At 41.5% G+C, this 16,750-nt stretch overlaps 1 protein-coding gene across 1 annotated transcript in view; it reads left to right on the forward strand.

The window, feature by feature from the left end:
- The first annotated feature begins 783 nt into the window (after nucleotides 1-783).
- Nucleotides 784-16,750, forward strand: part of WIF1 (WNT inhibitory factor 1) — a 37,798-nt gene continuing 21,831 nt past the window's right edge. Inside the window, exons 1-2 of the mRNA XM_071423498.1 lie at nucleotides 784-989; nucleotides 1,081-1,220. Of these exons, the coding sequence (XP_071279599.1) occupies nucleotides 854-989; nucleotides 1,081-1,220 (276 nt within the window). The 5' untranslated portion in view covers nucleotides 784-853. The remainder of the gene's footprint in view (nucleotides 990-1,080; nucleotides 1,221-16,750) is intronic.

The raw sequence follows: 16,750 nt of genomic DNA on the forward strand, positions 1-16,750 counted from the left end.
AAATCCAGAAAACTTAGAAACAGTATTTTTTTATTCCTTTAGAAGGGGTAATTCTGCTTAAATAATTTTTTAATAGAAGATTCTTTCAAGCTTTAACTAAGTTTCTATATTGAGACAGTTCCAGTTTCTGTGTAAATGCCAACATTTCAGTGTTTTTCAGTCTCCACTGTTCTCAAGACCTTCGGACAAAAGCCAGGTGAAAGCCTCTTCTTCCTTTAGCGCGTTGCCTCATTTTGTGCGTCGTTCTCTGGTGCTGGGAAGCGTGTCCCTGTGCCACTGTCCGGATTAGGGCCTGACCTGTGCGGTGTCGCGGGTCCCCGCTGCAGCCGCGGCCGCACCGCACCCACCTGCCGCTTGGGTGATGCTCCCCCCATCTCTGACTCGAACCCCACGTGTGCCAGGGGGGCGGCTACGCACGGACTTCGTTTCTTCACGCAGACACGAGTGACTCCAGCGACTCATTTGCGACCGTGGCGGTGCCACCGTGACGGCCGGAGTGCCGGGGTGCCCCTGCAGGGAGGGCGAACACAGGGAGGGGGGCGGGACGCGCGGCAGGGTGCGACCCTGCGGTGTCACCGGTCCCCTGTGACAGAACGGGTGTGGGTCACGGTCCCGGCTCTCGGCTCTGCTCTTGCGGGAGAGGGGGGCCACCCGCAGTCCCGGAGCGCTGACCTCCCTCCGCGGCGGGGGAAGGACCGTGCGAGCGCCGCGCTCCCGGCCGCCCGCGGCGCCGCCCGCCGCCCTCCCCGGTGCCCGCCCCGCTGCTGCCGCCGCCCCGCCGGGGCCGCCCCGCGGCACAGGGAGGGAGGAGCGGCAGCGGAGCCGGCGAGCCCCGGGCGGGCGGTGCGGGAGCATGGCCCCGGCGGGGCGGCTGTGCTGTGCCGCGCTGCTCTGCGGCGCCCTCAGCCTCTGCAGCCTGCGGGCCGCCCCGCGCCAGCCCGACACCCTCTACTTGTGGATCGACGCCCAGCAGGCGCGGGTGCTCATCGGTAAGTGCGGCCGCTGACCCGAACGGCGGGCGGGAGCCCGGAGCCGAGCCCGGCGGGGCTGCCGCATATTGCGCCCCTTTGCCTTCCGCAGGCTTCGAGGAGGATATTCTGATCGTGTCCGAGGGGAAGATGGCCCCGTTCACCCACGACTTTAGGAAAGCCCAGCAGAGGATGCCCGCCATCCCCGTCGGCATCCACGCCATGAACTTCACTTGGCAGGCAACGGGACGGGTAGGTGCCGAGATGGGGCCGCGGCAAGGGGCGGGGACGCTCTGTAAACCCAGGCAGGTGCTTTGGCCTTGGAATAGTTGAGGAAACCCTCTCCGAGGCGTGCTGGGGCAGCCCGGAGAGCGGGAGTCCGAGGCGCGGGCGGGGGGCTCGGGGAGCAGGGATTGCTGCCAGCGCGTTGGGATGGATGGCTGGGAAAGCGCGCTGGGAAAGGGCTGGAAGGTGCGTGGGAGCGCCGGGCGGCCCGGCCCGGAGAACCCTCAGGCTGGTGAGACGTGAGACAGAACTCACTAGGAACACCCCAGTCGCCTGTATTTGCCGTAAAATTTTGTACCGGATGGTAGTTCCGTGGATTCAGTTTTCTTTCGTCTTTAGCTTATGAACATACGCTACAGGCTCTTCATTGATCTCTATGTACTAAATGTGCAGGCTAAATTTGTAATGCTACTAAATAGCAATTCTCTTCTGTAGACTTAATTTTACCGAGTTAAATTGTAAAACCACATAAATCTGTAGTTTATTGAATCCTGTTGGATTCTTTTGTTGAAAATGTAAGAATCTGTGACATATTTTTGTGAAGAAACATATATATGATTTGACACACTGACAACATATGTTGAATTTGCATAAAGCTGAAACTTGTTAGTGTACATTATCATGGATACAGAAAAAACATGGTGGCATAAAATCCTGGATAAAATTATTTCCTTTTTACAGTGCTGAACAGTGACTTTATACAATAAAGAACTTTGTAGAGATGAAACAATATTTCCATTTAAATTGTGATAATTGATTGTATAATTCAGCTAATTGCAGCTTCACAAATTTTGTTGTTGTTTTGGTTGTTTTGAAAGTTCTCTACCTACAGGACTTGTTTGGCTTCAAGGTGTTGTCTGATGCCCTTGCAATTTTTGCTGTCCTCACAAAGCCTTTGGGTTTAGGAAATGCTTCACCCCCTCCTCCAGAGAGGAAGGTGAATGTGGAGAGACAAAACTTGCTCACAAAGGCTGCCTTGCTCTAGGTCTTTGGCGTTCCCATCAAGCTTTACAGAGAAAACAGCTTTGTACGCCCAGGGCTGGCATTTAAATAGCTAGAAATAATTGCTGTCTTTTGGGACTGTGTTTTCTGTTCCATTTCTCTGACAGCTTCAGTTGCTGTTGATGATAAAACTAGGTCTTTTTTAATGGGTGATCAAGATGTTAGACTGAACACTGTCCTCTTGGATTTCCTTCTTGTGCTCTGCTCTCCCTCCTTTGCTGCCTACAGGTGGATCATTAGGAAAAGGTGGTTCCAATACTGATTTCAGTGAGAAGAGTCACAGGCTTAAAGACAGTATAGGAAAATGTTCTGCTTGATGCCACATGCAGGACAAAATCCTTTCTGAGCAGCTGCAAAGGTGTTTGACCCATTAGTCCTCCTCCTGTTTTCCAAATTACTGAATTCCTCTTAGACAAAGCATAATTTGTAAGTGAAATACCTAAATGGTTAAAAAAGTTCTGTGTTTCTCCAGAACTTCCAATATTTTATGAGGGGAAGAAATGAGTACATTTTTACTTTTTTCCAGTGTTCTGTTTTGGTTTTAAGTATACATGTTCTTAGAAGTTTCCATTAACACATCCAGGGAAGTGCTAACAACTTACTACCTTTATTCTGTACTTTTCTGGGAATTTCCTAAGTGAGGGAAGGGAAAATGAGAAGTGGAAGGGAGGAGGAGAGGAAAAGAAAAGAAGAGAAAGGGGAAAGAGAAGCAAGAAAGGAAGAAGGAAAAGAAATGGAAACTAGTACTTTTTGAAAGAAGAAAGGCATTTGAAATGATGAAGTGCTAGACTGCTTTCTGCAAAATAGATGTTAACTAGCATACTGTTGCCTTCTGTTTGGTAAAACTGAAATAATTCTTCTGTGGGTGTTGTGCCTTATAGACCTCTTGACCCTGTATCCCAGTTGAAATTTGAAGATGTTTCTCTGGGCCTCCAATGTCTGGGGGCTCCCAGAAGTATATGCCTCACCTCTAGGAATAGCTAGACCCTTTTTGGGTCTACAGATACAAGGCTTCTCTTCAGTAAGTGCAGGATGTCCATGGCATTACACGGTTCCTGGTCCTGATATCAACAAGATGGGGGCCAGACAAGGTCAACCCACCACACCTGGGATCCCCAGCAGGGCACTGTAGCATGTATAAATATCCAGTGGGTAGGTCCCATCTACCTGCTCCTGGGATAAAGGATGATCCAAGTTTGAGGTGAGTAAATAATTCAACCCAGGGAGTGGCAATGCTTCTCAGTCCTGCATGGCTGAATATTCTAACTCAAAAATGGCTTGTTGAAAGGCACATTTTAAGGACTAGATTGCATTTGTATTCTGTGTAAACAGAAGTGGTTGAAACTCACTACATTTAGGTGTTACACTTCTGATGCAGTGGCCTTTGTTTCCTGAATACATTTTATGTGAAAAAGATTTAGTTTGATAAGCAAACAAAATCATTTTCACTACAAAGCATTAACCAAAGAAAAGCATTAGTCGCTTTTAATTGCTAGTCCAGTACTTCTAATTAATTATTAGGAAATGCAAGGGGAAACCCAAAATTTAAGGGTCTGAGGGTGCTAAATATATAGGTTTTTTGCAAGTGAAATCAGGATGAGCCAGGGGTGGCAAGAAAGTTAAAGGTGACGGGATTGTCATGTTTTTATCCACTTTATGCTTCTACCTATAAATTAAAGCATAACATTACAGGTACTATGTTCTCTTTAGAAATGTTATCTGCATAAATTGACAGTTACAAATTTCTTTGAATTGAAAGGTTTAAAAAAGCAAAAATCAGTGATAATATGTAGTATATAGCACGCATCCATGTAACCACTAGAGCTCACCGGTGTGCTTCTTGCTCTTATTCTGGATGGTTTTTCCAAAAGAAAATACAATGGCTTTTAATGGTCTTGTCCTCTGTGGAAGATTGAGCTAAAAAACTTCCCAGTGAGACCCTATCACAGTGATTAATGCTGCAACATGTTTACGTGTTTTCCACGTGTCCACTAGTGAAAGTTACCAAAGATTGCAGTGATAACATAATCTCTACAGCATTTAAGAATTTGTGACAAGTATTTAATCATCTCCAAATCTACAAAAACCAATATGTATTTTTAACTTTCAGTGGGAATTCTGAGAGCTGAAAATTAGGTTCACATCCTGGAGAATATTGGTGGAAGAGAACCATATAAAAAAGTTGATTATTTCCCAGACAGCAAGTGCTCAGTGACAGAGCAGCAGCCCAGTTGCTTTAATAGACAGGAGGTGAAAAAAATAAACTAAAAATCAAGTTGGAATTTTTGTTGTGTAACATTCTCTGGTCTGATCCAGAGAAATAGTCAATCTGGCCACAACCTGCCCAGGCTGTTTTTTTCCTTTCAGATATGGGAGAAGTATTTGTGGTCAGATGAATTATTGTGGTGGCTCACTTCCCCCTCCCCACTGTTATGAATAGCCTATAGTTCCTCTCCTGGTGCATAGTTGAATGCATGACATGACACCTGAAATAAGTCTCAAAGAGTTATTGACAACCTTGAGTCAATCAAAAAGGTGCCCACCTCTGAGAAAGAGGGAATGTGGTCTTCAGTGCATTTTCTATCGTCATTTCTGTATTGTTAAGTGAAGGTCAGGAATTCTATGTAGTTAACAGCTCCTGGAGGCTAGTTCTGATCTCAGCAATGTGCCCATCAGCCCTGAATAGCTCAGCTGAGTTGTCTGAAATTGTCTTATACTGCTGAGATGTAGCCTGACCATAAAGATAAAATGGAATATCCAGCTATGCTGGGGGAACATTTGTTTCCTTGCTCAGAGGAAAGCTAGCAGGCCACCAATTTTAAGGCATTAGTGGTGCAATAAGGTGCTCCAGTCAATAAGGTGCTCCAGTTTATTTCCCTGTGGTGCTCCAGTTTATTTCCCTGATAAACTGAAAGAAAATATCAAGTATTGAATTTCAAAACCTAATTCTTCAAAGGAAACTTTTCTTCAAAGAAACTGCTGAATTTTTTTGTAAATATCTTATTTGTAACCAGTCATTACAGTGATGCTTTTCAGCTTAAAAAATGTCTAATATGCAAAATTTAGGAGTTTTTTTCCAATAAAAGTATGGCTCTTCTTGAAGTTTGGTCAAGGTAATTGTGTTAACTCACACTCCTGTGATTTTCAGTGATACCTTCACTGCACCTTCATGTCACCAAACCGGGGAAATACTTTGTTTTCTGACCTCTGTAACAAAATTTCCATGTGGAATGTGAAGAAGTTTACATACTGTGAGCATGATTTTTAGACAGGGGGTTCTCAAATCAAAAGCACAGCTCAAAACCTTTAATATTTAGATTCTACTCAGCTGTGGTATTTTGCGTCTCTGTGTTGTAGACATGCCACCAGGGATCAAAGTAATACTGTAGAAATCCCACTTTCTTAGTGGAGCAGGCATGTGCCAGCCATCTGTTCTATCTACTGATAGAAAACAGCAGTAAAGTTTCTCAAAGTTTTGCCAAGAAGAAAAGGGGGATTTATTGCTCAGCAGAGATGAGTTACAAGGCACCTTGTAGTGTAAGCTGCATCTGGTTTCCATAGTAATTTACATGGCATGTGTGTAAACTACACAATTATTCTTTTTACACAGCAGTGTAAACCTATGTTAAGTAAACAGTTCAAGATTTTCATTGTTTATCATTTCTATAAATAATTCATTTTTAACAAAACAAAAAGCTAGTTGTAAAGTGTTTTTCACTACTTTTACAGTAGTAGCTGCAATGTACAACATAACTGTTGAAAAGCATTGGAACTAACAAGGACATCCCAAGCTTCAAGATTATATTTTGCAAAATTGTACAGATTTTACTCCCTGTGTTACTAACAATTTTTCTGAAATAGAAAATCCAGGCTTTCCTCTTGTGTTGCCTTCCTCTGTTTCTTTTTTCTATTTGTGGAAGTGAAAATGTTTTCTGGCAACATCACCTCTTTTTACAGACAGTTTCACAGGCATATTCTTAGTGGTCTTAAATTGATGCCATTAACAAGTAATGCTATAGAGAAAGACCTAACAAAAATGAGAACTAACTGAACTAATTTCATGTATTTAACATCTTCTCTTGCTTTCACACTTTCCAAAGAGGTTTTTTTGGGGCTGCAACTATTATTGACTTGATTCTAGTCAAGTGCTTATGTACATACAAAACAAACGTAAGGAACCACACTCTTCCTAGGGCATGCAGATATGTGAGGAATAGGGTGTGCCCCAGAGTTTTCAAAACTGATATGTAGTAGATATTTGCATCACATTGAATAGAATTTCAAGAGCTGAATACCTTAGCTCAGAACAATGAGTTCCTGATTAATATTTTTAAAGCTTTCAAGAAAATGCATCTCAAAACCTCTTCTGTTTTTCCTTCCTGTGATTTTACATTTGGCTTGTTAGGGTTTGCTCTTCTTTTATTTGCCTTTTTCTGTACAAATTCTACCATCTGAAAGATTCTACTTTACTTGCACTAGTCTCTTTTACCATGTTGGATTTTTTCATTTTGCTGGGAGGTTTTTGTTTGCTTCTTGACAGTTTATTTGTGGCCAAGCTCTTCACTGCATCAGTGAACTGTAGCCCAGACATGGTGGAAATGTGATACCCACCTTGACTGGCTGGCAGGGCTGTGCCTGATGGAGCCCAGGCCTTCAGCAACTGCCTCCCCCCACACTCCAGCTGCAGAAGTGAGGAAGTGGCACTTAGATGAAAAAGGTGCATTGCTCCAGCTGGAAAGCCATTGCTAGTGGTCCACCTCAGAGGTCAGTCCTGGGTCTCACAGTGAAGCAGCAACCCAAATCTGCCTCAAAAAAAGTAACTTAAAGAAAGCAAAGATGCTGTTACTGTTGTACAGAGGCATTAGGAGGCTTTACCCAGCTCTGATACCTGAAGTCCACCACAGTATGTGGAATCTTAGTATGTTCTGTTCATAGTATACCCTAGCAATGGCTTTCAAAGATTTGGGGTGATTTTTTTTCCCCCAGCCATACAACAAGAAAACCCCTGGGATTTTTTAGCATCTAAAATAAAAGTTTGCTTTGTTTTCCAACCAGCTGACTCCAACCAGATGGTGGAGTCCATCTTTTTTGGCCATACAAGGAAAAATGGGCAATTATCTTTGAGCTGCTTCAGCACTTGCTGTCATCAGTGCTAAATACGTCAATAGATAACTTGAAGACCAAGCACCGCTTTCAGAGCTGGTCTCACAAATCCTCTGAAGTTGCCCCTTTGCCTGGATAAAAAGCTAGGTAAACCCAGCTGATCCTAAAGGAAATAAATATGCCTGACATCAAACCTGGCAATCTCCCAGCCTCAGGTTTTGGCTGATCACCAGGCAAAATAAACTCCCAAACAGCAGCCCACTAATGAGAAGATCTGTCACCAGCTCTGAACACTGAAGCACAGAAACCTGCAGCAAGAGCCAGAGAGCCAGCCTTTGCAATAACAGCTGTCCAGAGAAGCAGAGGGCAGGCTCTTGGAACATCCTGACCATCAGAGAACAGAGCTTTCAATTCTGTGATTATGGACCTGATTTTTCTCAGAACACGTGGAAGACATGGACAAATCACAACCTCTGGATAAGCAGAAGTTAAGCTCTTCCTGCAATATTTTCTCCTTGCCCTCAACTTGCAAATGTGTGAATATTGATACAGCCAAAGGGAATGTGAGACTTAAAACCTCATAGACAAATAATCAAGTCCAATGAACACCTTCAGTAAGGAGTACAAGTACCAACTTCAACCTGTTGCTTTTAAACTACAGCAAACACTGGTCTCATTTTGCCAAGTTTGAGCCTTAGCCAGTTTTCTTTCTTGCAGAGGTTTTGGGAAATAAATTGAGCTGTTGAAACAGAGTCTACTTGAGTAACCATGCTGAAACAAATTTATTTTCCTGTTGTGAAGCCACATAAAGTTAAAGCATACATAAAGTTTCTGCAAGCAATTATGTGGCTACAATATTCCTAGCAGAGACTGTCAGGGAGAACAGGCAGGTTGCACAGCAGAGCACACTTCAGAGAGGAAGAAGGGGAAAAATACAGTTATCTGGGTCTGTAATCATGAGCAACAGATGATATGCATAACATATTAAGAGCTGAGAGTTAATTTTCCAGCAAAGCATGTTAGCAGTTACCTTGATTGATATTTTTGTTTTGCTTTGTGCTGGCTTTTTTACCTCCTTCCTTCCAATTTTGCACAGAAGCCTCTATTTATATTGCATAGGCTTTATCTGATTTCTGTATTGGCAAGGGTAGCTGAAAGCTTGTAACCCAACATGTTGATTCCCTCTGATCAGACCTGTGGAGTGTTGGTGTTAGGTACAGGATGGAGCAGCTTATACTGATCCTTAAGGCAAAAACTATAAGTCTTCATCACATCAAGAGCCATGGGTTTCACATTTTTACTTGATCTAATGGTAACTTTCCTTTGATGGGACAAAGTCTGCAGCTTATCCTGCCCACTGACAGCGTCCACATTTGAATTGTATCTGTGTGAATATCCTGCTTAGTTAATATTCCCTTTTTAGGTGTCTTGCCAAATATTTACAGTAAACTTCATCATTTTTATAGTATCATGATGCCACTGCTACTTTCATTCTATGATTCTGTGAATCACCTGACACCAGAATTAGATGTAAAACATTTCAACAGGCATATCCTATTTATATAATACCTTTATTCATCCAAAAGTAAGGGCTTTCTCATCCTGTAAAATACAATCAAACAGTATAAATTTATTAAATTATGTTAATTAGGAAATACTTCAAAGTACAAGGTAGCTGAGAGTTTCTGGGCAGGAGGAAGGGTGACCTGGGGGTAAAAAGCTCATAATCTCTGCAAATTCTTGTAGAATCTCTTGCTTTTCTGCCACTTCCCAAATGCAGCAACTTTAACAGAAAATTCTGTCTCTAGGTTTATATATGTGTTCCAGTCCCTGATTGCAAAGACTGAATTAAGTGCGGTGAGGTCTTTCCCCCTTCCTGATTTAGAGTAGGTGATGGATCATACCGAGGTTCTTAAGCCATTTCTGTGCCCTGTAGTGATGTAGAGAGCAGACCTGACTGCTCAGCAAGGTCTGTGGGGTGGGACATTGTTCCCCTCCAGCATTTTTTTCTTCCTGAAAGTGTTGTGGACCCCATTAAGCCCAGTGCTACTCACTTCATTCATCAATAAAGGCTGGTTTGGGGTATTTGGGGAATCTCCAGCAGCCTATGACTCCAGCAGAAATTAGGGATTGTCAACATATCTGGAATGTATTGAGTGGCAAAAAGAACAATTTGGTCCCAGTCTGCAACAGCAGACCAGGTTTACCACAGATATTCATCAAGGAATAAATTATACCTCTGATCTTAGCAAAACTCTGGAATCCCAAATGGGACAGTTGTCTTATAGCAGAGTGCAGACTTTTGCTGTCATTAGACTCCTGCTTGTTTTTCATCACAGGTAAATTTGGGCTTGGGGAGGTCCACACATTCATTTCTGAGGCTGCCATTCCTCATGCATTTTCTCTAATAAAAATGAGGTTAGGGTCTCTGCAAAAGATTCTTCTGGGGACCTTTCAGCTGCCAGCCCTCCCTGTCAGGATTTAGACTGACACAGGATAGGACACATTATCCAGAATAAAAAAAAACACAACAGAAGGATGTAGTTTTCTCAAAATAAACTTCCTGCCTTTCTTAATGGGCCTTATTCCTGCGTGTTTAAAAGGTTTGTCTGGAAGCTCAGCTTGACCCTCTGTCAAGGCAGCAGAGTCCAGGCCTTGTAAAGATGCCTATGCTGCAGATAGACTCCACCTGCACCCAGGGAGGGAAAGAAAGGTGGTTCAAGACAGCAGGTAAATCAGATTCTAGCTGGGCTGAGCTTTCTTCTGCAAGCATTGGTCTCTGTCCTTAGAGTGTACAGGAAGTCAAGGATGAGCTGGTTTTAAAAAAGATACTCCATTTAGATGCTGGGAAATACACTGGACCTCAGCTCAGAAGACTGGACCTGTGAGGCTGGTACTGTAACCAAGGGATGAAGCTGTGCTGACCCTGCCTATGGAAACAGTCCAAAAGATAGAAAAGCTCTTTGTAGAACCTGTTCAGATTCCCACCAGAAACTGGAGATAGGATTCTTCTTCCTTACTTTACTCTGAAGAGAAGTCCATTGTGCTTTGAATAATTCAGGGTATAGTTATGGAGGACAGAACTCTGTGGCAGCCTCTATAGTACATGGAAATATGACAGCAATATACATCCACTTAGCAGAGTCTTCATTCAGTAGAAAAATCGGTATGATTCCAGGTACAACAACAAACACACAAGTTCCTTTTCAGATACACTTAGAAAGCACTTAGTAGTGAATTTAGTTTTTCTTTCACAGTAGTATCTAGGATTTGCTTTGATCAACAACAGCCTATGAAATAAGAAAACAATGACTCTCAATTTTCACAAAAAATGTATTTGAAAATCCATGCAGTAGGTATTAAAAGAGAGCAGTGTTAACAAAGTCTTTCCTAATGACTAGTCAGGACAGAGTTGAGTTTTTGCATCTTTTCAAATTTTAAACACAAGTCTTCCTGTAAAATAAGGCTGAAGACCGGTATCTGCTGAGCAATAAATAAAGAAACTCTCAGTTAGAGGAGCTGCAAACTTTCTGTCACATGGGTACACAAAAGTGGAGGCATCCCTCTTTGAAACCCTTGAAGGACTCCAGTCTGACAAAAGCTGTTGTGAGATTTCATAACTTTTGAGAAAGTTCACTGCTTACATTTTGAAGAGAGATATTTATATTTATTATACAAGAGTGCCAGTTAAAGCCAAGATAGAAACACATGGACTCAATAAAGGCCAATTATGTGACCTTTGCTGTTTGCCACGCTTTTAACTTGTGTAAGTAATTGATTACACTTTCATGAGATCATAATCAGAAGGTTGTTCTTTGGTAATGGTGTGCTAGAGGAGCTTTATCCTCAACTTCAAAGCTATTCTGTGAGGCTTAAGAACAAAGAGTTGGAAGTTTGAAGCGTGGCCAAAATGAATCTGTATGCATTATCCATGTTTACCACCATTCAAGAGGTGGATTAGCTTATTCTTAGTCTGTGAGCTTTCCCTCATCACATCAGATAAGCCTCATCTCTAAGCTTTACATTTTTGCTCTTAGAACTATTCTGCTTAACTAAATATAGTGTCTGTTCAGATTCCCATCATAACTAACCTAAATGCTTGTTAGTACCATCACTTCCCTAATTGTAAAGATTTTATTGAAATTATTTTACATTCTCTGTGAAGAATTTTCAGGGTAAATACTAATTATCAATAAATCTATCCAAAGCCTGAAACTGTAAACAGACTGTAAATCTAAAGGTGCCCACCCAGGATCAGCCAACCAAGCTATTCACTTACTTTTCAAGCTGTGAGGGAGAGAAAATAGCCCTGTGGGTTTTTCTCAATGTACACAGAGCCACATAGAAGTGTTGCAGGTGGCAGTGGCAGGCCTGAAAAGACTTGTTTTCTTAGGAAGTAACCTGATGAGACAGTGTTTTTTGTATTTTTTTTCTCTAAGGGCAATAATAATTTTCTCCTTTTTTATTAGCTTTGGGAGGTGGGTGTGATGGTGTTCACAGGGATGAGGGAAGAGACGTAGATCTGACTCCATATTTCAGAAGGCTTGACTTATTATTTTATGATATATATATTACATTATAACTATACTAAAAAGAATAGAAGAAAAAGTTTCATCTCAGAAAGCTAGCTAAGCTAAGAATAGAATGGAATGAATAATAAAGGTTCGTGTCTCGGACAGAGAGTCTGAGCCAGCTGGGCTGTGATTGGCCATTAATTGTAAACATTCAAGATGGGCCAATCACAGACACACCTGATGCATTCCACAGCAGCAGGTAACCACTGTTTACATTTTGTTGCTGAAACCTCTCAGCTTCTCAGCAGGAAAAAATCCTAAGAAAAGGATTTTCACAAAAGATGTCTGCGACAGGTGGGTATTTTGAACATCCGTTATCATTAAATATCCACCACTAATCTTTTCCTGGGTGAACAAAGAATGAATTAGCCCTTGCTCTGCTGGAACAAGAATTAACTTTTCAGGAGAATAGCTTTCAGGATACCAGAGCAATATGTTTTGTTGAAGATAGCAAAGGCTTGTGTGTGTTTTACTTACTTTAAATCTGAACTCTTAATGGTATATCTCTTTTTGGTGTACTGTTTGCTTCTCTCCCCTTCCGCAAAGCAGAATTATCGAATTTTCATCTGTAAGACATGAGAGAAAACAATTTAAAGGAAGCTTGTGCACCAGGCCTGGTTCATGCAGAGAAATAGCATTCTTTGCTAGAAATTTTCAAGACATAATTAACTGCATATTTGTCAAAACCTTAGTGATTTTGTCTTCTTTCAGCACAATGTTTTTCAAAACTAATCTGGTGAAGCTGTGCTAAAATGCATTACAGAAAATGTGTTAAACAAAAAAGGTCTAAATATGGGAAGTTGGGCTATTTTGCTTTCTTTGTTTCCAAATAAAGCAAGAGAGAGGAATGAGAAACTCCGAGACTTTCATCACTGAAGAGCTGTAAATTTGTTGTGACTGTTTTAAGAAAACCATGCACGCTGCATGCCTTTGTCTCCACGTGCTTGTGCTTAACCTGGAGGTTGCTGTGCATCTCTTTGCACAAATGCAAAGGCTCAACCAAGGCTCCAGCCTGGTGGAACAGCCCCACTGTCCCCACTGCAGGTTCCTGCTGCATCAAGGGTTGCCTCTGATCTAAACCAAAACTGTATTGTCATTAGCAGGCTAATGATGGACAGGAATGTGTACTAGGCTTTTATTTGTCCCTCTGTCTCAGGAGCCTGCTTTTTTAGGCATGATGATGATTTTCAGAGTTAATGCTCGGCTGGTATACTTGGATTTTTCTTTTTCAACTCTGTTCCTCTCAAACCCCAGTCTTTCTAGCAAGCCCTTCAGCTTCCAGTCAGAGATTTCAAATTACTTTTTCAATTTTTTCAAATTACTGCTTTCAAATTACTGCTTCAAATGCTAGAGTACCTCCAGAGCTCAGGTTCTGGTGAGAGAAAATATTTGCTCAAAATGACTGGGTAGGAGCCCTGTTTCCCATGTCTCCCAAAGAGCAGACAACTGCCAGAAACAATGCCAAATATAATCTAAATCTATTGTGTTGTGACCTCACCAGGCTTCTTGGCAGTGATTTTTTCTTATTACTTATCTTTATAGAAATTATTTTCTCAATATTTGGAGGAAAAGGTGATGTATTCTGCAAAGATTTCAGACCATCTCCCCAGTGCAAAGCATTTTTGGAACCCTGTAATGTCACCTTTCAAAATCTGAGGTTTCTTTTAAAAACAAACGATAAATTTCACTTTACCAATTTCATAAATCATTCTGTTGGAGGACCTGATCTGCCATCCACAGCTGAATGCCACAGGAGACATTAAGCACCAGTTAGTCTTCTTCCATTGGCAAAATCAGAGTTTTATACCATTCTTCTAAAACCATTAAAACCACAAGTAGTTATTGTTGAAAGTTTCATGCAGGGATGCACTCTATTGTTAAAAAGTCTTCCTTCCCTCTTGTGCATGGATTTTCTTCAATCTGCCATGATTTCCTTAATGAGAAGAAAGCAGGCATAGAAGAGGCTCTACAGATTTGTGAGCATTTCACCACAGCATTGTCTAATTACTAATGTCACATAATGTATTTTTCTTTGAGGTTTCCCATTTCTCTGAGTTCTAGTTAGTGTCCTTTTTTTAATTTATTTGAAACAGCAAATATCTCTATTCCTCCTTTTGTGTGCATCTCTGTTTTTTTAACCCTGCTGCTTCAGTCTGTTCCCATACCCTTAGCAGCTGATACTGGAAGACAGACAGATTACCCTGTCTTCTATGTAAACTGATTTTCTCAGAGCAGGTTTCAGTATTGCTTCATGTTGTTGAGCATGCCTCCCATTTTAAGTCTACCTCTTGAGCCTGACAGCAAGTTTCTGAGTGTTACACTGAGGTGTGAAAAATGGTTTACCCACTCTGTGACAGGACCAGTTCATGGGTTCTGTCCCTAGCACAAAAATGGGCAGTCCGTAGGCAGACACATTATTATCTGCTTGTCTAAGGGAGCCCCATTATGTTGTTCATGACAGAAGTGTCTAGACTGCAGTGCAGTAACAAAATGCTCACATATATGTACAACTTCCTACTCTGGCCAGACTCCTTCAATAGCCTGTTATGCACGGTACAGATAATCTTTGTTGGAATTTATCTCACTTTGCTTCATGCTTCATCTTGGGGCACAGACCAACTTCTCTGACCTAATGCAGTGAATATCTTGGAGAAGCAATGGTCCATGCTGTAAACACCTGACAAACACATACATTGTCTCACTTCGTGACTTTATTTATGGCATATGCAGCTGTGAGCATCTGCTATGGATAATGCAGGGTAGAATCTTCCAGTGAGTGCATAGCCAGAAATATTTGTGGATCTGGGATAAAAAGGAACTTCTTTGATGTGTTTCTTCCTTTAAATATAGAAAATTGGCATTAAGATATATTTGTCATTTAATTGATAACAGAATATTCAGCATTGATCTCTTTAAAATAATGAGAAGAAAATAGAGTTAGTTTCTTACATCTACTTTCAAAGCTAACATACATTTGCTTCTTAATTAGAAAGGGTGTAGATTTCATTAGGTTATTGAACCATAACATACAGCAGTTCAAGCTACTCTGCTTTACTTTAGGTACTACAATTCTATGTCTATCGTGTAAAATGAAGAAAATGTAAAGCATACTATTGTGAGTTCTTTGATAAAACATGAAAGAAAAATCAGGCAGAAACAACATGTCATCTGAATGATAGAAGAGCTTCGAAGCAGTAGATCTTGAACCAAGGAAAGGAGATCTGTAGGAATTTTAACTGTATATCATTTAAAACCAAACTGCCGACAGATGTTTTCTGCAATACTTGTTAGAGGGCTTCATTATTTTTATAACCTTTTAAATTCCTCTGATTTATAGAAAACAGCCATTCAGACTCCATAAAAGTTAATCCCGACCAAGGAATTATTTGCCTAAAGTGAAATTTCCTCTCTCTGCTTTACCCACATGGGGAACTGTTAAAGGGCAGCTGCTTGGGGCTACCTGCTGCCTGAAAGCACCAGCTCCCCAGAATGTCCGCACAAGGTCTGCAGGGGTCCTTGCCTCAGTTTCTGAGGATCTCAAAGAAAGATTTTCCACAGAAGTAAAGCATACTTCTCCTTGGGTGCTTCCTGAAGTCAAGCCAAAAGTCCTTTGTCCATGCAAAGTGTGTAATTGTCAGTGAGCAGCAATTTAATGCAAACCCCATTTTCTTCACCACCCTTGACAACACTGTTCTTCTAAGATTTACCTTCACTACCAAATTTAGATCTTCACATACCAGAGAGTTTGTAGGCCGGCTTTTAAAAAAAAGAACAACCAAAAAAACGCCAAAAAACCCCATGAGAGTGCCTGTATGATGGAAAAGAGAATTACAGATGATAATTTTTTTCCTTTACTGTCAACAATATCCAAGCAAATTTTGTTCTCACTACCAGGTCACTCACAATGACTACTTACAGCATAAATTACAGTAGTCACTAGACCATATTTTAATTGCACAAACCTGTATCTTCAGTTAACCATCATCACTAAATTTCATGGTAGTTTGGAGCATGGTAAATATTTGCTGAGAGCGTGTTGTTTGCTTTTCAGTCATGATGATTAATGCAAGTTAATTGGCAATTGGAGTTGGCAATCAACTCCAATTACAGTGGGACAATATAGGAGACTCAATGTAGGGTTAGTGTCAAGACAGATTTTCTCCAAATATGTAGGATTTATGGCAGTCAAATCATGTTTTATGTTCACAGATTTGAGGAGTGAAACTACTCTGCTTCACTGTGCAACCTCTATAGACTGGGATTTTTGTGTATAACTTTAATGTCAAAATTTAACCAGCTCTATCCAGCTCACATGATTTGCAAACATACTCTACAGCACATGACTTTGAAGTTAAGGTAGCTGGATCTACCTGAGGTGTTTCACCTCTTAGATATTATCATTTCAAGAAGTTCAGTTCCTGTCAACTCAGCAGATGTACAAACTTTTGCAGAGAAATGGTGAGAGCAGTTATCTCTCCACAGTGCAATGTGTGGTTTTTCTTCTGAGCAGCCTGTTGCTTGTGCAATGTCTCTTCCCATCTTTTGAACGTGCCATCAGAGCATATTCCTGCCTCAGGCACCAACCGCTGCTACGCCTCTGCCCTGCTTAGAGGAATTACTTCCTTCAGCAGCTGTGAGTATTGTGGCTCATGCAGCAATGGGTCCATGGGGAACTTTCTTTTTGTCTTTGTCCTTAGGCGCTAGAAAATTGGCTCTAGAAAATGAGATTCCAGTCCTTTTTCCTACAAATTGGGAATCTGGCTCACAAGCTGACCTTCTACAACAGTGTGTCTGGAATGGAAATACGGGAGTGGAGCT

This window comes from Agelaius tricolor, unplaced genomic scaffold (assembly GCF_023055355.1).
Source record: "Agelaius tricolor isolate 1412-34295 unplaced genomic scaffold, bAgeTri1.0.p SCAF_3, whole genome shotgun sequence".
Taxonomy (NCBI): domain Eukaryota; kingdom Metazoa; phylum Chordata; class Aves; order Passeriformes; family Icteridae; genus Agelaius; species Agelaius tricolor.